The 27,842-nt window shown below is 40.0% G+C and overlaps 1 protein-coding gene across 1 annotated transcript; it reads right to left on the bottom strand.

Annotated features, from left to right (window-relative positions):
• Positions 1 to 418: 418 nt before the first annotated feature.
• AMACR (alpha-methylacyl-CoA racemase) lies at positions 419 to 20,677 on the bottom strand. Its single transcript, XM_063319526.1, has 5 exons — positions 20,171 to 20,677; positions 17,721 to 17,864; positions 15,042 to 15,202; positions 9,805 to 9,991; positions 419 to 1,219 (listed from the first exon to the last, which is right to left on the bottom strand). Exons 1-5 carry the CDS (start codon positions 20,616 to 20,618, stop codon positions 810 to 812), a joined length of 1,350 nt encoding a protein of 449 aa, XP_063175596.1. The 5' UTR covers positions 20,619 to 20,677; the 3' UTR covers positions 419 to 809.
• Between the last annotated feature and the right edge of the window lie 7,165 nt (positions 20,678 to 27,842).

Here is a 27,842-nt window from a genome sequence, read left to right as displayed (position 1 = left end):
TAAAAGCATAATTTTTTTGCCTTGAAGGAGACTGTTTCAAATGACAGTTTAATTTTGAAAGAAATGAAAACCATCACGGAATAACCATTGTTTAAAACCTGTGCAGCAAATTTGCCTACCCTTTTTTCAAAAAGAGAGCAAAGGATTAATACTTGGCAGACATTTTAAAATAACAAATTTTGTTCTGAAGTTATTTTCTAGGCAAACTGAAATTCCAAATGTAATATAATCAGGAAACTGCGCTAGGAAAATGTAGTCAGGCTATTAAATAGAATTACTTTATGATAATAACTCTACAGCAGCACGTAAGAAAACAGAATTATTTTGATCATTGCTTTGGCATGATAAGGCAACTGAATTAATATGGTAAGATAGAGAAAAAAAATCCTTCTAATCTGTGAGTAAACAACACAATCACTTGTTTAGGAAGAATATATTTTATGAAAAGTATTGCCTTCATGTAATTACAATATATATTACAAAGCAACAGTGTAACTAAGAATTAAAAGAAACAAATATTTCACAGGGGATGATATTTAAAAAACCATTTTGAGTACTTACAGCTGCTTACTAAGCAAACTGTGTACATCTTCAGAACACAATTTTGGTATCATTCTAGACTGCAGACCATCCAGGTACACAAGTACGCAGCTCCCACTGTTTTCAAGTAAATTTAATACTCCAATAATTTGTTAAAAAACTGTTTAGAAGCTGTATCATGCAAACATTTATTTGTCATATAATTAAATTTTAATGCATAAAAATATGCTACATCAGCCTGAAATTTGTTTCATCTGCATAGTTAGAGATTATAAATTAGCTTTTGGTTTATTGATTCCTATTATTTTATCAGAATAAAGTTTAGCAATCTCTTCCTTAGTAAATCCATATTCTAGAAGTATCTCTTCCGTGTGTTCTCCTATAAAAGGATCTCTTTTAAGTGATGGAACAGCAGGGGTCCTTGATAGAAGAGGAGCAGGTCTAGGACTTATCTCTTCCTGATCATTTTTGATAAAAGAACTTCTTTGTTTGTTATGCTGATGTGAGGCGACATCATCAAAGGATAAAACAGGGGTCACACAGGCATCAATACCATCAAATACACTGCACCACTCAGCTTGTGTCTTCTGTGCAAATATGGCTGCAAATTTTTTCTTCATTTTGGGCCAGTCAGAGTAACTCAACTGATGGGGAAGTTTATCTGAATCTAGTCCAAGACCTGAAAGAAGGGAAGCAAAGTTTAACGGTGGTATAGCTTAGATAAATTAAAATGCTGCCCGCAACTAAGTACATTCCTCGAGAAGCTGCTGTGTTACAGGCAGCTCAACACAGCACAGCATATTAACTAAAAGTTGCTTCAACCCTTATTACGGTATCTATGATTGAGGATGAGGGAGCAGAAGAATAAAATGTTCTATTACTTGCAATTAGACTAAACTGCATCAACTACAGCCTTTTAAGTAGGTACATATAATAAACACTCATTTGTATAAACATTTCGGAAGAGCAGCCACTACTTAGAGATAACATTTTGCCCTGAGAACATTTTCTATAATATGTATTGCATTCTCTACCTGGCAGTAGCAACACAAAAATCTGCTGAATGGGTCTTGGACTACAGCAATATACTGATCTCATAGATGCCAGCACATCTGCCACAGCTGGACATTCATCAGGCTACTGAGATTGTGTGTCCAACACGATCGGGTTATTTCTATGCCAGAGATGAGAAGATGGTGTGGATGGGTATACGCGCCTTGATATGCATGACGTAGGTCAGCTGCAGGTGCCTCCTGGCTCACTGACCTGCTTCTCGGCTCCCTCAGTCCAAATGGACCCCAGCAACGTTTGCTGCTCTCCCCTCCTCGGCACACTTCCCCAGCTCCCACTCTCCACCGCTGCTCTTTTGGAAAAGTGAAACCCATAGCCCTTACAGCCACTAACTGCTTCAGAACTCTGCTCCCCAGAAGATCAGTCACATGGATCTCCTAGGTATGCAATATGCACATTCCTCCTGAGACACAAGAGCAGATCATGGACACGTAGCCTTTGTACTGAAAACTCACTGAACTAGGCATGTCCTAGGTCCTTCCCTTAACTAAGAGCCACCTTCCCTCCCACTGGGGAGTTTACATCTCTCCTGTGCAGCCAGGTTCCCATCTCTGTTTCTGTTCTTATGGATTCTGCTCTCTGCACTCCCTACTCTTCCATTCTCCTACTTCAAGGAGACCTGAGAATTTTTATCACATCTTGTAGGGTTTATCTCAAAAAGGAGGTAAGAAACAAGAAAGAGAAATGGCAATTAAACCACACTTTCAAAATGGAGATAGTACAGATGTACAGAGTCTATGATATCAAATAGAGATCAGAAGTGGTACATTGAAGGCTATCCAAACAGTCACATCTTGAAAATCAAGAGCATGAACACAGCAGGAAAAATTCAGAAAAAGCAGGGATAAGAAAGAAGTTATCCGAGAAATTATAAAGGCTAGAGAACAGCTATCATCACAATGCTTCACAAACAACAACAAAAGGGGCTGCTAAGTAAACAACAGCTCTATGTAAAACGCAAGAGTAAATGAGGAGCTCTGCAAATATTTAATTTTAAGCATTCTTGTATCTTTGGATATTTGGTATCAGTCTGATGATTTGACCTGCAACTGCTAACAAGCTTGGCTATTGGATGCCTGTTTACAGGTAGAATCTACAGAGAACTCTAATATTTATCTGTAGATAAGCAGAAAAAACTTTCTGTATTCTTCTATTTCTACAGTTTCCTTATTGCCGAGAGGGGCAGACATATAGCTACTAAGACATACCGAGGAGAAGAAAGGAAGATAATGCCCATTCTTCTGCTCTTTAAGTTCTTTCTTTCTGCTCATAATCTCTACTATGTGCACTTCACAATCTCCCCCAAGTTATCACGATATTTAAGAATTTCATGGTTGATCACAAGATTCTTAACTAGTAGCTTTGAAAATGAATACATGCTTTGAAATCTTACTTTGGTAGACAGAGAAATTGCCAACCTCCAGACTCAGAAATACAGCCTTGCAGTTGTTCATGTTTAAAAGAAAATCAACACAGTCAAAGACAGAATAAGCATTTTCACATCTTATTAGAGATGACTACGGATATCAGGATAAGTATTACTACAAGGTAAACATTAGTCCTCACTGAGTTACCGAGTCATGTGCACCTTCAATCACTAAACTTACAATCTACTCTTCATAAGCATTCACATCATCCTAAAGAATATCAGCTGAAGATTACTCATACTGCTTGAATATCCATAACTAAAAAGAAGCTAACAACGCTTTTCAAAATTAATTTGATTATTAATCTTCAAAGTATAATACTAAAGATGAATAGTGCTACATAGTTTACTTAAGAACTTTGAGATGAGGCAAATTTACCCTCCACAGCAAGTAAAGCTAATTAACAACATGCTATCTGAGATTCTGTTTCAATGCATGAAACCTCGTCAGTTGGGAACATTGTTTCATAAGTATTTATTTGCTTATTAATTATGGTTTGGGTTTTAGTAGCCAGTCCAACATGAACAGAGCTCTATCATTATCCCATTACACAATTATATTTGAAGATCGTGCCAGATGGAAAGTTGGCTCAATGTAATTGTACATGCTCTAGCAAAATAAAAAAATATGCAGAACCTGGAATTTAGTATTACATGCTCATTTTCCATTGACCACTGAAGACTTCAACTTTAAATAGCATGAACTGACTGCATTTAAGCACCACAGCTTCTCATTTTCCAGCTTGTGCTAACCATTTGTGGTGCAGATGAACAGAATCACAGCAGGAGCGACTGAGTCAACAAGGAAACAATTACACAGCACCGAATTGTCTGAAACACCACAGGATGACAGGTTTGACCCAACATAATCAAAAGCAAAGTATTTTTTACACAGAATATCTGGTAAAGCAATCACAACTTGTTTCCAAGTTTTTTTGTTCAAATTTTGATCTAGGGATTTTTGTTTAGAAAAGCTCAGCTTTGAAATAACAGCTCTGAAACAAAGACTTCTGAAAAATGAAAAATTGTCTCCTTATAATGATATAGCTTTAAGTCTCCTTTAAATGCTGTAGCTTTATTGACTTCTATCTGCATGTCATTTATTAATGCAACAAATTGAAATCTGTTTCGTCAGAACTTCTTCAACAAACTGCCATAAAATTAGGTACCTATTTCAAGACAGAGAAAACAGTAAAATTCATTAGATAAATCAGCAAAGTTGCTTTGGTGTGTTGGAAACAAACAGCTTCTTACTGCATCTCAGCCATACTATTTTAAAAGATTATTTAGGAACCCAAACAGAGCTTTGTTTGCAATTTTCTTGTTTTAGCTTGCTGATTTTCTTTTCAAAATTGTATGCTCATAGCACAGTAATTTTGAAATTGCGTTGCCACAACGTGACTGAATAGAACCATCTAGTATGGGAATCCTTAATTTTGGCTCAAACCACAGTCATAAGGCATATGCCATTGCTCTCTCTCTAAATATAATTCATTCTCACTCTAAGAGGGAATTGAACTTCAGAATATTCCAAGAAAGTAGTGAATTTTCATGAAAGTAACTACGTAACGTTTTTTCTCTGCTCAAAGTTTTTGAAACTAAATAATTTTTAAGGAAGTGACAGTTCAGCAAAAGGTTGATCAGGCCCAGAGTACTATCAGAGCATTGCTGCAAATGCATCCATAACTCTACTCCAAGTTTACACATTTAATTAGCATAATTGCAAATGTTTTGGTGCAGCAAGAACCTGGCCCTCTACTGTATCTGTACAGTGTTTAAGGCTTATCATGATAAATGAATTCAAATAAAACTTAACACTATGTGTAACTGAGGGTGTCTAAATCTTAATGGGGAAACTGACCACTTTGCACATCTTAATAACAACATTGTATTGAATTTGGCACATAGCAGATTTTTTATACAGTACACAATACTTTACAATTACAAAATGGAGAGCCCTGTGGAAATCCTTCATAATGACGTAAACTATGTTTTTCAAGTGCTTCCTAATTTTTTCTCTTTCTTTTTAAATATTAGTCACACAACATGGGAGTATCAAAGTAGTATGAAAGGAGTACTATTGAATACATGTCCAGAACTTTAGTGACTATTAGCGCTTTTCACATCAACATAAGCTGATACTAAGTTCATCTTATGTAACTGAGTTTACAGCACATGATAATGCAGAACCAAACTTTCACTTCTCACCTGATATACAAAAGTTATTGTGTTCTGCAGGCCTCCTGTAGCCTGGCTACAGCAATACTAAGCACATATTGCTAAAAATGAAGAGAAACCTGCAGAAGCAATTTACAGGTCAGTTGGAAGACATTCTGTCTCTTTCTATCAAAACATTGAGACTTAACATCAGTAACACATGTTTCCTACATCAGATTTTTTGTAAGGTGCAAAGGTATTTTACTTATTTATTGGTTGACTTTCATAATAATAAAATTAACATAAGCAAAGGGATTACAGCATGTTTGTTAACAGCAAATAGTCTATAGTGAGCCCAGAATACAACTCTTAATACTACAGCTAATAGAGCAACTCTTTACCATATCTATTTTATATAGCTTCAGTTTCTCATACAACTTTTAAAAAAAAAAAAAAATCATTAATTTGTGGCAAGCAGAAATTTAATTTTCCCTGTCAACAATCTTCTCAAACTGAGATGCGGTATTTTCTTAAATTTAGTTTGCCTCTGCAGACCCCTTAAGAACTTTCCTCGCCATGTCATTAGCTGCACTCTGGTCCAGCTCTGGGTTCCTAATTCTGTAGGGAAACACTGATGTGAACCAAAACCAAAAAGGAAATTAGTTTCACTTCTGCTAACCAGAATTCTGTGAGCAGTGACAAATGGTTCAGAAATCATGTTCCCTTCTCAATTCTGCAATCTTTAAATCTCCAACTCTGACATCTGCAACACATATATCCTTGTGTTTTCAGTATATAGGAGTGGCAAAAGTAACCTACTCTCTGAATATGGACAGAGAGACATAAAGTGGCTTTTGAATATATTTTATCTGGAACAGCACCAAATTGTTCACCAGCAGAACTGACCAGAACTATGGGGAAAAAAGTATGAAATAAAATTATGGAAACTGTAACTGGAACATACCATTTTAAAACCACTTCAAAGTAGGGAATTAATGCCTTGAACAGATGACTCAGCCTAAGTCAAAGCTCCTTGGGGTTGGGAAAGAGCAATACAATTCTCACAAGCAGCTTTTTCTTCCCTATAACATTCAAAGGCTTAAATTCTGAATTGAATTTCTGCAATAGATATCCCAAACAGGAAAGAATCCCTAAGCCAGAAGAAGGGTCTGCTGTTCTAATTTAGTACACTATTGCTTCAGAAAGCTTGCAACCATAACTACCGAAGGGCATAAACATTTCCTACGTGAAAATCTGAACAACTCGTAATTTGCACCTAAAATACAATGAAGAAAGACAACTTATTTCAAATGCAATATTGTGAAAAAATCTTGAGTTCTGTCTGACACTTTAAAAAACACACTTTTACAAAACAAACAAAGAAAAATTATTGACTGTGAACAAGCAAAGACTGTGACACAATTAAAGGCAAAAAGCAAAAATTTCCCTAGAAGACTGCTGTCTGCATTTGGGTTTTTTAAATACGACAGAAACAGAATGAAACACAGGCACAACTGTGACTGCAGTTGTTGTCTACTTACAAGCAGATACATGAGTTCTTTATTGCTGAAAACAACTACTTTTGAAACTTCTGCTGTTAAAACCAAGACATTTCTGTGCATTGTAAGCATAAGGAATGCTTTCAAACACGAAAATAAAGTTGTTCAATGGGGGTTCCCCAATGTAGGCATACGAGTTCATAGTTGGTGCTCCAACTACATGCTCTAAATTTCTGAGAAAGAGCTAAGAGGAAAACAGAGAATTTCAGTGTTTTCCTCAGTAAAGAGTTATCTAAATAAGACAGCGACCAAACAGTGATTATGTTATATTGCCTGACCACTGGATTCATCCATCAGTCTTCTTTCTAGCTAAGCTGGCTGGCTGGTTGAGAGAGAAAAGCCTGAGTCTCACCCTGTGGCAATGGTCAATACAAGAAGGCTGGAGTGTCCAGTAAAGTCTCACCGAGAAGAAGAGTAACAAAAAAACCAAGTCCAGAATCCATTACAGAATTTGTTTTCTTTTTGAACAAATATAAATTCCATCCCACTCCTGTAGCTTAGAAGTAAGTGCTATTCAACTTTATCTCAAGAGAAGAATAAAATACTGCAGCCATGAATACTGCAGGGCAACATTTGATCGCATTAATCCAAACATATGGGTATTTCAGTAAGCAGCTTTATTGTTTTCTTTTTTCCTTTGTATTTAATACAAGCATTCTCCCTGAAGAAATGTATTGGAATTCCAAATTCCCTAACTTCCAGAGCAAGGTCTTATATTTTACTTTGATAGTTTCATATTTATTTTTGTTCTCCAACTCAAGGGATTGGATGAGAATAACATTTCAAAGAACTGCGAAGTGTGGAATAATCAACTATACTTTCTTTTTCAAGATCACGTAGCTTAGAACTGGACTTCACCGGAGTTCAGACAATGAGGGACAAAGTACCAGCTTCTTCAGCCAAGAACATGGCTCTTCCAGACTTGACACCTGATCTGGGGGCACCACATATGCTGTACACGTCCCTGAGTCGCTCCAGGAGCCTGCCTTATACATTTCATGTGTCAGCATGTGCCAATTTGGATATTCTATGCAATTGCACATCCCTTTTTAAGCTACACAAAGAAGCAGCCATTTACTGCCACAGATGTGCAAGAACTTTGGGAGCAGCACAGGCTGCAAGTGAACAAAGGCAAAGTGTACAGAACAAGATCTCTCTTTGGGATCCTGCTCACCAAAGGCATACCCCCGCTTCCAACCCCGTACTTTCATTTCATCTCACCATGCTCCTGAATTTCAAAAACTCCTGGAAGTGCAGGCCCTGGGCACTGACTATGCGCCTGTTAGCACACTGTAGCTGACTGGGGCTGAACTGGCAGCAACTGCCTGTGAGAGGAATTGTCATGGTTCAACCCCAGCTGGCAACTAAGCACCACACAGCTGCTCACTCACTCCCCCTCCCCTCAGTGGTGATGGGGGGAGAATTGGAAGTGTAAAAGTGAGAAAGAAACTCATGGGTTGAGATAAAAACAGTTTAATGATTACAAACAAATACTAATAATAAAAACTCTAAGGAGAAGGTGGGGGGGAACGTAGAGGAAAATAAAACCCAAGAAAGACAGGAGATGCAAATGAAAACACTTGCTCATCATCAACTGAACAATCCCCAGCCAGTCCCCAAGCAGTGTCCCCCCTGCCGGCCTCCCCCCCAGCCTTTATTGCTGAGCATGACATCATATGGTATGGAACATCCCTTTGGTCAGCTGGGGTCAGCTGTCCTGGCTGTGTCTGCTCCCAGCTTCTCGTGCACCTCCAACCTACTTGCTGGTGGGGCAGAGAAGCAGAAAAGTCCTTGATGCTGTGTAAGCACTGCTCAATAGTAACGAAAACACTAGTGTGTTATCCACACTATTGTCTGCACAAAACCAAAACATAGCCCCATACAAGCTACTACTGAATTCTATCCCAGCCAAAACCAGTACAGGTATCCATGCTACAATTCACGGAATAATCAGTGGGGAGAGCCTGAGCAAGAGTAAGGAGCTACTCCACCGTCACCCTCACTCAGCAAAGATTTATCACATGTAAGTCATGCACGCACAAAAGGGGTTCACCAACACCGCGTACATCCACTTTAGATGTATCGTTTGTTCGCATCCCTTCCAAGCATTAAGCAAAACTAAAACTAGATTGAGAATGTTTTATATCCTTCATATTCAGAACAAGGGAAAGAAATATCAAGAAAATAAATATCAAATTCTTCTGTGAATTTTTTTATATTTTCATAAATTTGGTATGGAAAGCATAGCAATCTACCAAAGGAGCACAACAGAACAAATTATTTTTATATGAAATAACTAGTAAGAAGCTAAGAGCACATCTGATCAAAAGCTTGAAGCACACAAAGAGTTCATAGGTAGAGGAACCTGCAGATTTCTGTTTTAAGTTCACACAACTATTTTGCATGACCCATTCTAATTTCTCAAAGGGATAAATAATATTTTATAGTCATACTTAAAAAATCTTCAGTCAAATATAAAAATATATCCATAGATGGGCATTAAAGCACTCTGAAACTGTGTGACGGAAATTAATTTATAAAGTTGACTGTGCTTCTAGAAAAAGTCCATTCTATCAAGAAATACTATGAACTACTTCCAATGAACATTCATTTCTGAAACAATTTAAGTAGTTAATTAAAAAAAAAAACATAGCACAAATAACTGAAATTGCTTGAAATTTTGTTTGCAATACAAAAGAATTAGGTCTCCTTTTTAAAGTATATTCAAAATCCCTTGAAAAAAGTGGTTTCCAACAATAGTTGGTTAGTGCTGCAGCCTCATAAGACTACCATTACCGTAACTCCAGCAGAAAACCTGTAATTTAAGTCTAGTTTCTAAGGGTAAGGTGAAGAAGGGACAAAAAAGAAAAAAATTAATTGCTAGAAGAAGAAAGTTAAATAAACTGTCACACTACTTCCCAATTAGTTTCAAGAAGCGTTTAGCTTTTACAAAGAAATCAACATAACCAATGTCATGAATCAAAATCAAGTATTAAAAAATTCATTCAATCATGCTTTGCCAATGTGAAACAACTGCTCCAAGCTACTTACCCTTTATTAACTGCTCATAGAATTGAGGCTCAATGGCACCAACAGCCATGAATTTTCCATCGGAGGTCTTGTAGGTTTCATAATAAGGTGCACCACTATCTAGCAAGTTCTCACCTCGAGGTCTGTCCCAAAATCCCAACTTTTGTGTTTTCCACAGGAAAGAACTTAGGTATGCTACTCCTTCTACCTTGAAGATTTACAGGAAAAAGTAACAGCTTCAATAAATTAGTTGGCACATTACCTTAATTCTACATAAAACAAAACAGCAAGAAACTACTACCAGTTCTGGCCTTCGTTAAGATTTTTAATGATGAAATCTCTGGTAAGCAGTTTACTTTCTTAAAATTTTCAATTACTGTTTATATGCATATGTGAAGTCATCTAGAATTACAGAGTAAGAAGGAGCATCAGTGTAATAACGCAGCTTCAGATGCATAACAAACCTTCAACACACAAAGTTTCATCTAGCATGTTTATAATCATTAGGAGTTCACAAAGAGAATGTAAGTAATTTTAGGTCATGGGACAAGCTTCTTGGCTCTGTAAGAACATTAAGTATCTGACAGCCATCAGGGCTTTTAAACCTCTGGAAATCAAGACGCCTACACTAGTCCTGTAACTATAAAATTTTTATCTCAATATTAACTTATTTGAATTTACTGATTATAATAAGACTGCTATTTTTAGAAGAAAACTGGAAGGAAATCAAAGGTTGAAGCTCTCTTATATGATGGGAACTGGGAAGTTCATCTCCATCACTAAACTGAAACAAAAATTATTCTCCCCCTCTCATCACTGGCAGGTACATAGACATAGCAAGGTAATGTCTAAATAGGCAAGTGTCTGATGAATACAGCACTAGAAAACATGATTAATCCTGTTCCAACTTTCCCCTTAAAGTTTTGGCTACGTGGAGTACAACCAGATGAAAATTCCGTTTGTTCAGCCTTCCAATAAGTATCAAGCTTGTACCAGTTTTTCCAAGTAAAATCACATCCTACAGTTTTGCTCACCAGCAGAATCCATTTTCTTCCAGCTGCATTAGAAAAACTGTAAAAGAAGATGCAGTAACAGTATATGGCCAGAAACATTCCAGTGGAACAGAGAAAAACCTCAGCTGTATCATTTTGGGTATCATTTTGATTCAGTGTGTAAAGTTAACATAATATTGTCTATAGGGAAAAGCACAGAGATTGTAGCAAAATAAAAAGCTACTGAACTTTCACGTGGAAAGATCTATTAGTTTCTACTTTTCAAAGCAAGAATTTAAAACAAATCATGAAGGCTTCTTCACTTAATGTATATTACTTGACCTCTTTCTCCAGTACCCGCCACAATGACAGGAATACTTCTGCCCTACTTGTTACATGTTCAAGTCAGTTAAAGTACTTTCATGTGAGAAAATACTGTATACCTTCATGTACATGTTTCTAAAATAATTACAAGGATATCAAAATAGTGTTTGCTTTACTAATGATCTGATCTTGCACTGCTCGTATTAACAGAAAAATACACAAAAAAACCATTGGAAGTAAGGAGAATAATAGATTGGGATAATATCAGAATAAGGTCTAACTGCAAATTAGATCTTGGTGCTGACAGAACTACTTATAATACCTATGTACAGTGCTACATGCCCTGGAAACACTTAAAAAAACCCAAACACAACTGTTTTGGACTGGTATGGGGACTTTAAAAATATCCCTGGATGGGCAACTGTACAGCTAGTTTCTGCCTGAGGTCCACTGCAATTCAGAGGCAAGTAAAAATGTGTCTAACATCTGCACCAAGCCTTCAAGAGCACGCTCTAATAACACCACACACACAGAGTAATGTGGTCACTTTCTTCTAAAACATGAAAAGGACAACACAGGGAGACTCCACTTAAGCCTGATTACAGTAAGAGTTAACGTGTTTCACTTAATGGCTCCCTCATCCTAAGGGCATCAGCAGTCCCTAAAGCAGGGACAACAATCCAGAGGCACCACCGTGCTGGGTGACCTGTCTGCTCCGCAAGTCTTCTGTTCCGTCTGCAAATTGAAACAGTCAAACAAAACTCAGAATGAATCCCCACCAACCTAATCTTTATCCTTGTGACTGATGAATGCCTCTAGGATGTGGGAATTTTGGTTTTGAACACCTCCAGGCTGAGAAAAACCTGGAACCCCAGTCTTCTGTTGGACAGCTAAATGCTCTTGCCATGAGACTATTATGCAAGTGATCATTACCACTATCCTCTTTTCACAAAGAGTGAGTCATGCTCGGTCAGATGCCTAACAACATCAGCAGAAGGCTCTGTGTCTGAATTTGGAGTGAACTTGAAGTGTGGCCCTGACTCACATGCCTCTATTCCAGTGTGGTGCAAAAGTGCAGACATACAATTGTGCCTACCGTATCATATTGCGGTGTCCACTCCACATCCTACTCAGCACATGGGAACTATCAGGCTCACTGTAAGATACCTATGATCCCTATAGAGTCAATGAGAAGAGACAGCAACTAACATGAATCAGGTCAGATCAGGTGTTTAATTCTTCCGAGGTAGACAGGTGAAATGCAGGACCCGGTGTCTACTTTTTACACAGAGAAACAATCACACTGGACACCATGAACAGGTGATGAAAATCTAGCCCTTGCCCTAATACTCCCTACCCTCTTTTTGAATCAGTTTAGTTTCACTAACTAAAGGAGTTCCTCGTGTATATTACTGATCATAAGAATGCTCCCAAGCCATTTTTCACCTTTCAGTATACTAATTAGAAATAAAAGATAAATAACAAATTATTCTATCACAAAAATCCAGATTTCAGTCTAGAATTACTAATCTAAAAGACAAGAAATAATTCTTTTAGATTACTTCAAAAAAATAGGCATTACAATAAAAGGAAAAAACAAGTAAGTGGTCAGTAAAGCAATCGATGAAGCAAGATGAAAACTTAATAAAAGTAATCGTGAGGACACAAAGCTCCTAAAAAATAAATTAATTTTCCCTCTTCTACTGTAGAAAATTCCACTATGTGTCAGTCTTTAACATATTGAGACTACCTAAACTGTACAGCACCTTAAGTAACAGGCCTATTAAATAAAAAAGAATGTTAAAATGAAATGATACCTGAAATGCTGCAGTAGTGTGATTTTAAGAGTATCTACTTCAATGAAACAAAATTAGATACAGAAACAGGCTCATCAACCCAGTCTATTTAACTGTCTTTACTGTTGATGATGCATGAATATTTTTTATAAACTGTCTCACTGAAAGTCTGTTCAAATGAAAGGAACTTAACAAAATGCCAGGTAAAGTACACCCAGTGATACTGGGCAATATTCCATCCATTTCACAGGACACCAGGAACATCAGCAGGGAACTGTAAATTCAACAATTATAAAAAAATTTGAGAGAAGTTTTGAGGGCTTAAAAAAACCCCACATAGAAACACAACACATTTTATTCCCAATGAGCCAGCGATCTTATTAGGGCATTAGTGAACTTACATTGATTCTTCTCATAACAAATTATTTTAATGACTTAAATTGAAAATAAGGTAATATTCAAAACTACAAGAAATATCTTTTTTAATATTTGAAGACTTGTCATAATTCTCCGCTATTCTTGATTCAATACAAACTCTTTCAATTTTCCATTGTAGGTCATGTTTTTGGACTCATGATCATTTTTGTTGTGTTTCTCAGACTTCTTCAAATTGGTTGGGTTTTTTTTGGAAAGATGACGGCCAGTGTCAGAAACAGTGATTTCCTGAGGCCTTATAAATGTTGAATAGATTAGAATTACTTCAGAAACTTTGCTGGCTCTATTTCCTGCTTATACATCCGAATACAGGGTGCATGTGTGTTTTACAACAACATGATATTGTTGACACATGTTCAGCTTGTGACTACTATAAACCTCCAGGATTGTACTTTAGCCAATTGTTCTCATACTGCATTTGTGCAGCTAATTGCTTCTGCCTAAGAGAACTACAGAGCAGTGGTTCCCATGAATTTCAGCCATTTTTTTCAGGTCATTTCTCCAATTTGAAAAGGTCATTTTCAATACTAATCCAAGTGTCCAACATTCTTTTAGTTCTTCCCACATGCATAGCATCTGTAAATTTACTAAACACGATTACTCATCCATCATTCAGCTTATTGAAGAAAACACTGAAAAAACCCAACACATGTTTGTGGAGCTCCAGTTGATACGTTTTTCATTTTGGCAATCAACTACTAATAACTATTGTCAGGGTAAAAACATTAGACCAGTTTTGTACTGATCTGACAGAACCTCCATCTACACCATAATGCTGTGGCCTGCTTCTGGGAATGTCATGTGAATTTGTCAAAAACTTAACTTGAGTCAAGATAGCGAACATCTCTTGCTACTCTCCTACCTTCAAGACCTCTTCAACAAAAGGATTTTTTCCAATTAGTATAATTGTTTTCTATTTATATTTAAGTCCAAATCACATCCCTCACTGTATCACACCACCTCGAAGGGAAGTAGTCAAATTTAAATTGCAACGCTTTTTACAAATAAAAACAGAAAAAGAGAGAGACAGAGAGAGAAAAAAACACTTGCAGATAATACAGGTTTCAAGGATAAATGTAAATATGTATTTTCCTCTGTGTTAAGTGGGTGGCCTTGCAGTGAAAAATTCCATAGTACTCATTATTAAGCTAATTTAGCCTTTCTTTTATTTTACAGCACATTAACGCAAAGTGTTTGAAATTGACTTCTTGGAGATAATCCATGGCAATGTAATTTTTCAAGGGAACAGTGTCTAGTAACGCATGATCTGTCAGAAATTCATAAGCAGATGTATCTTGGATAAAGCTAATGTAATTCTTTATTTTATTAGGATCATCACTTTTGCTGTTATGCACGATGTGAATTGTTTATTATACACCCTATTTCCATACACCAAACTTACTCATCAAATATATGCAGCTAATATTTTTTTGATGAAGGCAGACTGCTAAAAGGAAGATAGGGATCGGCACAAGGGAGAGTCGCAGTAAGTGTCACATGTCATAAGGATGTTATGGATACAGTGATATGTGAAAACTGCTTGCACATGAAGGAACAGCCATTTTACAAGATTACTTACTTTCCCATTTCCAAGTTCTCAATTTTAAATGTCATGAATAGTTCCAATTTCCTCCCTTTTACAGACTTAAGAGCAGGAAAAAACCCAAACAAGCAAACCTAAGAAACCCACCTTCCTTGAGACCAAACTTACCATACTGGCATCAATGATCTGCCCTCTGCCAGATTTGGTACGTTCATAAAGGGCTACAACAATGCCCAATGCACACATGACACCTCCACCAGCAAAATCAGCCAGAAGATTTAAGGGTGCATAAGGATTTTCATCTTTCCTACCCATCTTTGACAGCACACCTGACAGCAGAGCAAACAAAGCAAACATAAGTACACAATTAGTTCTAAACGTTAATTTCTACATTTCTACATTGAGAGTTTCGTTCTTTTCAATCTATGCAAGTAAACAAGGGATAAAGTAAACTTCTATCAACAGCTTTCTGTCTCTACTCAGATGTGTCTTAGCAAATAGTTCCTCTTTAATTCACAAAAGAATATAATATATGAAATCATATTAGTGAAGATGCTATTAATGAAAGAGATTAATAAAAGTCTCACAGATAAACCATTGATAATTTGGCTATATAGGGACAAAACTTCACCCAAAAAAACTTGTGTGAAGTAATTCGGTATTACTACTTTGTACATACACAGAACCTCCCCAGTAACAATTCAATAGGCATTATGAACACGCCTGAAAGCAACTTTGGTAAATTGTTCTTCTTTGAATCTTCTAAAGAAAAAATGCAGATGTACAGTCTTCTGTGCACATAACCCATGAGTTAGTATTTATAACAAAGGATTTCACAACAACAACTGCACTTCAGTCCTATCCTGCCTATTCAACTACCTTTGCAAAAAAAAAAGGTTGTGTTGAAGAGGAACAGGTGAATAACACAGAAAGGTTACCCCTGATTGCATGCAACACAGACACAGGGAACCAGAAATTATGCAGAAATGAAAGAGAATAAGCAACAGTTAAGTCAGTTTACTTCAGATGGAGCTTTGAATCTGTTAGCTTTCTCTGCCATCCTGAACAACCTCTTTACTGTCACCTTACTCTTTGTAGTTCCCTCATAGTGATTCCCTTCGGGCAAGCAAGAAACTGCAGTATGATCATATGTCTCCTACACCTGTAGCCTAAGGTCTGAGACTTGCAGCATACACGGCCAAAATTTCCAGAGAACTGCACAATTCTGATGCACCGTTTAGTTAATGGTCTACTGCACTTTGGAAATGCAAGCAACGGAGTGCACAGTATTAAGAAGTCTGCAAAGCCTGTAGTGCAAGCATAAAGCCCTGTTGCTGACAAAAACCTCATTTTTAAAGAGTCTAAAGGTCATCACAGGCACCAGCAAATTAACATACTAATTTATATCTGCACTTTCTAATCTGAGCCATTTTTTAGTTAAAGAAAGTCAAAGCTCATCACGAAAATTCTCAGGATATGAGATCTCATTTTTGAGGAATGATACCTCCCAAATACCTCATACTATTTCCTTTAAATAGGCAGAAAAACTTGACCTGTGCAATTTCAAGGACAATGATTTCATTTTAGGAAGATAGCACTAACCAAAATAGTACTGATTAAATCAGCTCCAGAGAATCAAAACACTTCTTTTTGTAAACAGAAAGCACTACAATCTAAGGTAGCGATGGACAATACTGTTGATGTACGACTTTTTCCCTATGGTAATATCCTCTGGACACGAAGTCAAAAGTGTTTCAAATGAGGCATCCTTTCTTTACTCTTTTTTATCCTCTGGCAATCTTACATAATGAGAGAAGACTGAACCCATCCCTGAAGAAACTTAATTCCTCAACGCAATGACTGCCCATAGGAGGTAATACCAGATCAGCACATTTGCTGTGCCTCTGCTCTGGCTGTTGCTGGGGCTAAAAGAAATGCTTTATCCAGTGAGAAGCCAAGAAGTTTTGGGCCACTTTCTCTCCTCCCTCACAGGCTTGGATAATCAGCAGAGACAGCAGCAGTGTGAAGAGCAGTAGGTGGGGCCACCCATGACCCACTGACTGCTCCCACTAGAGTTGGGTAATTTTCTTCTTGTTTGTTACTGGATACTGGTACAAGCACCACACTTAAAAACAGCAGCATACTGCCTACAACACCTTAAGGAAGCATAGCATTGCCACTTTATTTTAAGGCTACTTTCCTTTCAGTTTTCACAGCAGAAAAGCACAAGAGCTCAAACAGCTTAGGCTGAGTAATTTTTCTTTGCTCAAAAAAAGCTGCTCACAAACACGCAAAATAATCTGCAGCCCTTTCAGGATTATAAGCATACAGATTTTCCAGGAGAGAGGCTCTGAAGAAATGCATAAAAACTTCAGTCCTCTCTTCAAAGAGAAAAACTTTATTCAGATAAAATAGCACAAAGCCTGAGAAGGTATGCTGATCCAGCCTAACAGCTGGCTGCTGCTGCCAAAGGAACAGCCCTTCCAGCCCATGTTTCCTCCTTTCTTGTGCTGACTTTTTTATGTTTCTTGGATCCCTTAATGAACTGCTTCACCTCAATAACCTGGCAGAAAAACATCCTCATTTCTCCTGGCCAGTTTTGACTTGTGAGGGACCTTAGAAGGGGTTTAAGCAAGCGCCAGAGCTGACTGGAGAGAATGGAGCTGGGAGAAGCACACAGAAAGAGAAACCCTCCTTTCACTGGCAGAGATGCTTCAGATCTGCTCAGCTGTTTCATCAGACTGCACCTCAGGAAAACTGAGCTATCTGCAAATAACCTTTCAATAAATTCTTGAGTCTTGATTTAAGGGGGGAAAACTTTATTTGACAGGAAATTTTACAGCGTACCTGATAAAGACAAATAATTGATGTCATGACCTGCAGACCTGGCATATTTTCCTGTCTGGCCAAATCCAGTAAGTCTAGCGTAGATGAGCCTGGGATTCTCCTGGAGAAGGACCTCTGGACCAAGCCCAAGTTTTTCCATGACACCTTAAAAAGATAAAGGCACAGAATCCTAATTCATGTTTATTTTTTAATTAGACTCAAAATATGCATGGTGCAAAGTTAAATTACACAACAAAGGAACTGAATTGCAATTTATCAAGTAACACATTCTAATTCTGTATCCATAGTACAATGCAAACAGCCAGAATGTTATAAATTACTAACATACTGCATATATTTTGAATACAAGCCAATTAAGTGGAAATTAAGCTTTAGGGTCCTTTGGGTTTTTTTCAGCTCTTTTTCCTGTTTTAATTTCCCAAAAGATTGCCAGCAAACATGCTGTAATCCATGTACTGTTGAATGAGAGAGAAAGCTACCAAAGGCTTGTAAAAAAAAAAAAAAAGAGGAAGAGCAAACTCTTTATGTTTTCTGCATTTAAATTACATGAAATTGTGTCCACCTTTCACTGGAATATACTTTCCTTACCATATTAACCTCTCAGTACCCCAGATGTTCCTGTATCTTTCAACTCACTGATACAAATGGGCCATGCCACTATTGCACAAATGATCTGCAACAACTGCACAAAAGAAAATGTGCTCTTTTGTAATGCAGAGAATAACAAACTTTTAGAAATCAATGAAATGTAGGTTTGGTCAGCATGCATTTACAGTAATCAAGGCTAAAATTTTGATCTTGCAGTTCTAAAATAGTGGTTTTAAAAGAAGCAAATTGAAGTTGCAAATAAATGATAGATTTTTATTGGTGCAGTGCAGCTTGGTCAGACTCTGCCCTATAATCTATATTGGCACTGCAGGGAGACACATTTCAGAGGGGAAGGGATAATAACTTCAATGCCTATTCCCAGAATCTATTACTGCAACTTGTTTCACAGACTAGTCCATAATATTACTACGTACTCAAATTCCTTAATATTTATTTCTATTGTATTACTTACTGGGCAGTGGCAAGTGATTAATATCAAGAAGAAAGCAGTGAAATTTGGTAAAGAGCAAGATTTTTCAAAAGCACAAGTGAGAACTGTGTGCCAAATAACCCCTGGTGTCACAAAGACGTGGTCGGAAGGTCAATGTGTGTTTAAAGAAACTCTCCTGCCTCATCTTCTTGTTTCACACCAGCTTCACGCTGGATCATAGACTGGCCTAGTTCAGTTACAGGCCCATAAAACCTAATGTCTAGTTACAAAACTACCTGCATTTCCAGATTAAAAAAAAAGCGCAAGTGCCTATAAAACCAAAGAAAACAGAAATTTCTATGATAAGAAAAAAAAAAAACATTAGAAAATAGAAAACTACCTACAATGAAAAATGGAATTTAAGGTCTTAATTTTGTTTGCACAACTTCTGAGAACAAAACTAAAAATTCTTAAGGTAAAAAACATCACAATCATAAAGCCCTGCTTTCAGAATGAAAAGCATTATCTGTGACACAGGATATGTAAGCCTGTTTATGATGTGTGATCTTTACCTGATACAGCCTTCTATTCTAAACTAACTGCAGAAACCCCAAAACACTCCAGCAAGCTCCTCGCTGAAGCATGATGACCAAATGGTTTGGTTTGGAAGGGGCCTTTAAAGGTCATCTTGTCCCACTCTCTGCAAAGAGTGGGGGACATTTTCAACCAGATCAGGTTGCTCAGAGCCCCCTCCAACCTGACCGTGATGATAAGTCTTCGTAAGAGAATGGCATCCTCACGGAAGAGCAGGGATACTGAAACAGCTGTGCAGGAGCCTCAGATGAGTGCCTGTGCACGGTTCATGAAGGAAGAGAGCACATTCGATCTGTTAGAGGAATCATAAGCTCTGAGACTTGGTGCACTGTCTGCTGCATCTTATCCATATTACGGTTAGACTCAATGGTCTTAAAGGTCTTTTCCAACCTAAATGATCTATGGTTCTATGCCAGCCTTCCAAATGTGGGCTGAATTATATCAGCAAGCCTGAAAATGCCCGTAGGACCGATGCCCAAACTGAAACACGACTCCTCGCCTCAGACACCCTCCGGAGCCGCCCAAGACCGTTTGCTCGGTGTCTCAGCCGCTGGGGCAAGGCCCTGGCCCTTCCACAGCTTCTTCCCTCCAGTGTTGCAGGGCTGCTGCACTTCCAAAACCCCGGCACCTCCCGCACCATTTCTAACCCGGTCGCACCAAATGAGCCCCAGAAGCGGTTCCCTTCCCTGCCGTGCACTTGGCGAGGTCACCGGCTGACAGGAGGCCCCTCAGCACGGCACCCCGCGGCCCCTCCACCGCCACCCCCGCCTCCGACTTAGCCCACCCCACCTCCCCGTTCCCCGGCCCCGTCCCCCCCCAGCGCCTCCCCCCGCCTCACCGTGGCGGAAAGGCTCGATGAGCACGTCCGCCCCGCAGCACAGCCGCCTCAGCGCCGCCGCCCCCGGGGGTCGCTTGAGGTCGAGCGCCAAGGAGCGCTTGCCGCGGCCCTGCGTGTCGGTGGACACGGGGGAGGGGGGAGTCCGGTCCACCCGCACCACCCGGGCCCCGAAGTCGGCCAGGATCATGCCGCAGAGCGGCGCCGGCGCCAGGCCGGCCAGCTCCAGCACCCGCACCCCGCTCAGCGCCATGGCGGACGCCGCTTGACGAGCGCCGAGGCATCGATCCCCGCCACCGCCCACACGGCCGCCGGCGGTTCCGGTGGCGGGCAGAGCGCCCGGAGGTGTCCCCGGCCGCCCGCCGGCTTTCCCCTGCGGCCTGGCTGTGCCGTCCGGCGGACGAGGCGGTGGGGACGGCCCCTGTCTCCTCACGTTCCCCCGCGGCTGCATCTTCTGGGCAGCGGGCTGCCCCGAGGGCCGCGCCCCGGCCCCCCTCCAGGTTCCGGTCAGGCGATGGACCTTCCCTTGGAGCTGGGGGTCGGGCAGGCAGCAAAGAATGTGAAAATCAAGGCCTACTTCTCAGAAAACATCCGCCATCGTGTTGTAGAGGGGAGCCAACAGCAACGCCAGCTGCCGGTTGTGCTGCCATGGGTGGCCAAACCCACGGGCACATCAGCCTCCACAGGTCACTCTGCAGCATATTAGATGACAAAACATGTGTTTTTTTCCCCAAATGTGCCTCTAAACTAGGCTTTCTGGTGTTGTTGCTCCTGCCACAGCGGCGGCAGCCTCTCCCAGAGGGGCAGAGAGCCCCGCTGGTGTAGCCATGCCTCAGGTTGACCCACTAATAGTCGGGGACAGGGCTCCTCATGGAAAGTGTGACACAGGGATTTTAAACGCATATAAATTTTTAATCAAGATGTCCATGCTTGCAGGTCACCCATGTGGAGCCGGTTAGCTCGGCGGTGCCACAAAGGGACGACCATCGCCATGGAGGCCGTCAGCCCCACAGCCGTCTGCCAGCCAGGAGCATCCTGGAGCTTCAGACAGAAAAGTCTCTCTGCCTGCCGCTTCCACCGCTTCCCCCGCACAGAGCGCAGTGGCTTGTGTGTGGTTAAATCAGATCCAGTTTAATAAAGCTCGCATTCATGCACAGTCACTCTTCTAACGCAGCCTGCCAGAAAAGCGGCCACGTCTGACTGGAGGCCATGGTTATTCTTGTTTTTGTTTAGGCTGCTCACATCCATCCAGGGGAGGTGATGAAAGAGGCATTGGATTGACACAGCTTTTCAAACTTAGGTCCTGCTCCCAGTATTTCAGGTTACTGCATATGAGGCAGAGCAGAGAGGCCCTTACAGTCAATTCCATGCTCATTTTATTTATTTCTTTAAATTAGTTGGGCTATGAAAATGTGTAAAGGCTGCAAATATGAATGCAGAATTTGTTCTAACTGCAGTACTAGACAGAAGAGGTCTATTGCCAGAATACCCTTTATTTTCCAGGCAGATACTTGGTCCTATAATACGGGCATTGATCGTATCCAATGCTATGCTGCCACCCACAAGAAATGGTAGAAAGAAAAACATGTGCATTCTCATGCAAATGAAGCTGGCTTGTTTTGCATGTTCCATACACTATTCCATATGAAGGTTTGTTTCCGCAGTTACCATTGTGTTACTGGGACACTGTATTTCTTTAAATGATCCTGTTTCATTTGTCCCCTCTTACCTTCGGGTCTCAGCATTTGTGTTGAGTAGGAACAGGCAATTTCTGTTGCATCGCCTTCTTTCGTTTCACCTGATGCTTTTCAGTTTATCACATCCAAATAACACCATAATCACATGCTGGATAATGCCTGGGGTTTGCTATGGTTTAAGCGAATAGCCCTTTGCACCTGCTTTTTTGCTGTCATCCACCATTACTACGGGTACTCTGTGGCAGAAATATTTGAGTCAGGACCCTGTTAAATGATTTCAGTTTCAGGGAGGTAAGGGCGTTATTTTATAAGCATTAAATCCACTTTGATAAAATGGATTTTAACAAGAAATAAACAGGTGTGAGAGATAAACAGATATTCTAATTAATCAAGAGATGAGGCTAATGATCTGAATCCAGCAAACTCTCCTGAAGCAGCAAGCTGGCCAGCAGAAAATAAATGTTAAAAACATGGAGCCGTCCCCTAGCATTGGCTTGCAGTAAAAACAGTGAAGTGCTTATATGTGCAATACCATTTAATATGCACCATTAATATGCAGCAGCAAGTAGGTGGCTGTATGAATTCAGTGCTGCAGAGGCAATGGGTGTAGGAAAGGAGGCTGTTTTGAGGTTGAAACTCCAGTGTGGGTGGCAGGACGGAGGGTTGTGTTTCACACCTTGTCAGACTGCTTTCGTGAGGTTGATTACGTCAGAGAATTGCTATCTGTGTCGTCCTGTGAAATGTATATAATTCCTGTACTGACATCAGTGTATTCCACAGTCAGTGTTTAAAAAATGAAATGATATATACTGTGCGTTATATCAACATTTCTTGCAGAGGTACGGGCACTTCTGTGCTACAGGCTGGCCACACTGCTTGCCAGACTTCTACAGTTTGTATCAGATTTGTTGTTTACAGTTAATCTTACTTTTCAGCCCTTTGGAAAAATACCAAGCCAGGAATGTGAAGTTATAGCTGTACACAAAACCTTGATACGCCCCTTTCATGTGTATATTTTTTACAATTTGGTCCATCTTAATACATGGTTAAAGAGAGACTGGTATCAGTAAAGTTTATATTGTTTTTGTTAAATGAAAAAGCAAGAAGTGCTCACATCTCATAATATTTCAAATCTTGATAATTATAATTGCCTAAACATGCAAGTTGTAGGTCTCTACTTGGAGTGAAACTTTTTTAGTCAATTCAAAGATACCTGCATTAATCTGAAATTGAGAACTTCATGGATTCTCATGAAATTTATGGTGGTATTTTTATTTCCCAAGTTTATCAGAGCTTTCAAGCATGGATGCTTTGTCCTGAAGCCTGCATTTATGCCTTGCCTGAATAAAAGCAGTGCTCCATTCATAACACTTGCTGGTGTCCACAAAGACGGTGTAGGTCATAGTCCACATTTCTGACCTCTGTGCTGTTGTGACACACTGTCCCTGGTACAAAACAATTGTCAAATGCAGCAGATGAATCTCTGCAATTTCAATAGGTTCTTTAGCTTGGAGCATCTCTTTGCCTTTCTGTGTTTCTCTGCCTCTGTGTGAGTGTGGACTTGCACATTATTGCTCATTCTCTTAACTGTACATCCCACCATACACCAGAAAAAAAGCTCCACAGTGAATCTGTCCCGATATGGATACATCCGTCTAAAGTAGCTGTGAATTCATGCTGCTTGAGAATCTGGCTATGTCTGCCTGAGATTATGAATTATAGATTTAGGAATGAAAGCTCAGTCTCATACACAGGAAGTAATTGTATAAGATGCCTTGTGCTACTTCATTAAAATTGACATATCCTAGAAAAACCACTTTGTGAGTCCAGTCAGTTATTGGGGTGATGGTCTGGCCTTGCTGCAGTGAACAAGCTTTACCATTAACTTTCACAGTGTCAGAAGTTTGCCCCCTGATACTCTGTTAAAGTAGGACAACACATTACTGGTGCCTGTGATGGTGATTTCTGTACTTTGGACCTTTACCCTTGTACCTGAACCAAAATACTCATCTTTTATTTCCTTTGAGTCAAAGCTTATGGTATTACTGTGCTTCCATGATTTAGATGAAGAGACTGGCAAGTAGCTTTATATAGCTAATCTTTATATTGGCTAATCAGTAGAAAATAAATATTTTCCTACGAGTTTATTATTAACTGCTGTTGTAGGGACTGGAAACTGTAGGCAAGGGTTATTCCCAGATTTTGTTTGCCTGGATACAAAGCTTCAGCTCTGTGCTGGGCACCACACATACTACCGCTTGGCCATCCTGCCCTAATTTATTTCCAGCCAGCCATTCCTGCGGGATAATGTTGTCCACCACGTTCATGAAGGACGATTTCTTCTGCATTACTAGTGCGATGCATCAATAAGCCTTTGTTTTTACGAACTGTTCCCACCACCTTGCCCATGAGCCATTTATTTGTGCCTTAGCTATGACATACCTAATTCATGTTCCTTACTTTGCATGCCTTTGATAATTTGAGAAAGCAAACATGGACCATTCTGAGAAGAAGGTAGTCTTGGAGGGAAGAAAGCATTGATCTGAAGTGGTGCAGTATCTGAAAGATTTTATTCAAAACAATCATACTCTTTTCTAGTTTAAAAGATAAACAGGGGACAAATTAAATTCCAACCGGCACTTTCAGCTGCAGACCAGGACTTTTCACATGGCAGAATAGCATAAACTCTGAATTCCCATCTCCTGGCCTGAAGTTCCAGTCCTTACGGACTTCACACAGAATCACAGAATGGTTCAGGTTAGAAGGGACCTTAAAGATCATCTAGTTCCAATCCCCTGCCCTGGGCAGGGACACCTCCCACTAGACCAGGCTGCTCAAAGCCCCATCCAGCCTGGCCTTGAACACCTCCAGGGATGGGGCATCCACAGCTTCCCTGGGCAACCTGTTCCAGTGCCTCACCACCCTCAGGGTAAAGAATTTCTTCCTGCTATCCAATCTAAATCTACCCTCTTTCAGTTTGAAGCCATTACCCTGTGTCCTATCACTACACTCCCTGATAAAAGAGTCCCTCCCCATCCTTCCTGTAGGCCCCCTTCAGGTACTGGAAGGCCACTATAAGGTCTCCCAGGAGCCTTTTCTTCTCCAGGCTGAACAACCCTAGCTCTCTCAGCCTGTCCTCTAGCAGAGGTGCTCCAGCCCTCTGATCATCTTCGTGGCCCTCCTCTGGACCTGTTCCAACAGGACCATGTCCTTCCTGGACTCTCATCAACTTTAGTGTGCTGTGGGAGCCTGGAGTGGTTTTCTTTCAAAGAATTGCTAAGACTGAAAAATGAAGCTCTTAGAAACATAGGAAATGCTAAAATGAAGGTTGCTGCTATTAATTTATTTCCTCTCTACTTACATATTAGTATGCTGTATTTTGTATAGTAAAGGCGCTTCATCAGCTGTACATTTGGATGAAGTTACTGGATGAAACTGTTTTATATTCATCTCTTGCTATCCCATTCCACTATTTGGCCCATGCTTTATGCAGCAATCATCATATAATTGCTGCTGGATGAGGCCAAGACGTAACACGTGACTATATGATGGGAAGAACATACTGAGACTTATTCACAGGAGGCAGGAACTAAGATGTCAAGGATGATTTTAGCATGGGTATTTCCATTCTTGGTGTTGTAACAATGTGATTCTTTTAAAACACTTATTTTTATGGGTTTTTCACATCTGCTGGATTGTTTTCAGAAGAGCAGAAGGATAAAACTCCATTTGTGCAATTTTTCACCAGTTGTTAATGCAAGAATTCTCTTTGTTAATAAAAGCCTGCATCACATGGCTTTTATTATTCTGTGGATGTGTTTGTGGAGGATGCCCTGCCCTATTTCAAGCGTTGATGTACAATATTGATCCTCTCCCATGGTCATCTTTATAGTCTTCAAATCTATATGCTGATTTCATCAATATAGGGGCAGAAAAGAGTGACCTAGCCAGTCGCTCCTGTTGGTACGAATTTGTAATGTCAAGAAGCCAGCATAGTCTCTTCCCACACCTATTGTCCATCCTTGTTCGGCCTGCAAGGTGATCAGGGATGATGTACACGGTAGTGAATTAAACAGCAATAGGAATGTCCATGTCTGGTAATGCTGAATTGTAGTGTTGCATTACCAAAATTGATGGGTTATACAACTATGTGAGCAGAACAGTCCTGAGAATGCCTTTAGCCCATGACAAGGAGCTATCTCTGCAGCTTTTTTTGAGTACTACTTGAAAGTTATCAGAAGCCAAGGATCAGTTTTGCAAGCAGACACGCTGCTATGGAGGCTGAGAGAGTTTAGTTAACAATAACGTAGTCAGATGATAACTCTGGGCCAGAGAGCAGAGTCTGTCACTGTTTTGGTTTTTAGTATCAATTTAAGCAGAGAGCAGGGGGATGAGGGGTGGGAAGTATGGCTATTCTCTGCTGCTACTCCTGTGCTGCGTAATTCCCTTAAGGAAGCTATTTGATAATGAAAATTAACATGGCACTGCAGATGCTCTAACTCCTCCTAGGACTGTGTGGTTTGGCCCAAAGACTAAAGGAGCTGTCGCCCTTTGTTATAAGAGGAAACCTGGTCATACTAAGAAGTGTGTATTGTATTGAGTTCTTTTAATTTATGGAGATAGTTTCCAGAGTTTGTGTCTTTCCTCACTGGCATCCAAGTATGACACCCAGAGTGGAGCACTGCCTTTCGTAATTCCTTTTGTTACCTCAGACTTTTAAATCCGAACTGCTCACTGTCAGTTTTTATTTCCTTTGGTTGCTGAAGCAGAACTGATGGCAAAATGGAGAAATTTTGCTACTGATTCACCAAAATGAAGAACTGTGTGCCTTTTCACACACCGCTCAGCAACTCCCTGCATGTTTTGTCCTTGTGTGATTTTTTTGTTTCTGAGCACAAAACGTCATTTAAATATTGTGAGCTCAGTAGGAAAAAATACAGTTTTAATAAAAAAAAACAGTTTTATTAAAAACTTCTTCAGAAAGCAGTAGGGTGTAGTATAGGAAACTCAATGCAAAATTTCATGGGAAAGAAGAAATATCTGACTGAAGAGTGTGTTCCTTATTTTCCCTTTAGCAAACTGTTACTTTCTTTAAAGCCCTCCCTTTGGCTCACAAGGTTTTCAGGGGACGGAGGCTGCAAACTGTTGTCAGTCTAAATTGCTTCCTCAGAATCAACTCGGTCACCCTCAGGCCATGGACTAGCCTCTGAAACTAAAATCATAGATGGATTTTTTTTTCAAGGATTTCTAATTAGATTTAACTGAGCTGCTTTCCACTTTCTTTAAACGCCGCTGGTGAAACTGGGACCCAGACCTATGATGTTTTCCTTCCATTAGGTTTCATTCTAGTTCATGTTTTTCTCCCACAGAGGTTGTGTTTTACCTCTGCCAAGGGGGGATCCATCCAGCATCTCTCAAGTGGCACACAGCCCCATTTTGCAAAATGCAGCCCTTAGTGCTCCTAACAGAGCTGGGGATGGGACCTGCGACTTTGCAAGGGCGTCATGGGGAAGGACAGCGTTCCCTGGGTCTCAGGGGAAGGGAGGACCAAGAGTGGGGGCTGGTGTTCCACACAGAGCAGAGCTCAGCTCGTCTCTGTGTGAGGCAGTGTTTTCTCATGCTAGGATGCCAGCTCTTACCACAGAGGCAGAGTATCACCTGCTCAAGCCGCAGCTCCATGGCAGGCAGGGGCTTGCAGCTCTTGACAAGTTTGGGTTGAATCTGGGAGCTCATGAAGTGGGAGAGGGAGATAGAGACGCAGCTTAGCAAAGGTAAGAAACCATTAGGTAGACTCCAAATTGCATCTTTTGCATTTACAGAAGGTTTCTCACTCATAACACAAATTCCAAGATACCACCTATTTTATAACAGAGGACAAAAGTCTCTGACAGCAGACATTTTGTCTTGAGCATCTACTAAGCAAGAGGCTTTCAGTTATCATCAGCAATGGAAAGGTGACTACATTTTATAAACATTTC

Source organism: Chroicocephalus ridibundus, chromosome Z (assembly GCF_963924245.1).
Source record: "Chroicocephalus ridibundus chromosome Z, bChrRid1.1, whole genome shotgun sequence".
NCBI lineage: Eukaryota > Metazoa > Chordata > Aves > Charadriiformes > Laridae > Chroicocephalus > Chroicocephalus ridibundus.
This window is presented reverse-complemented; position numbering and strand designations above follow the sequence as displayed.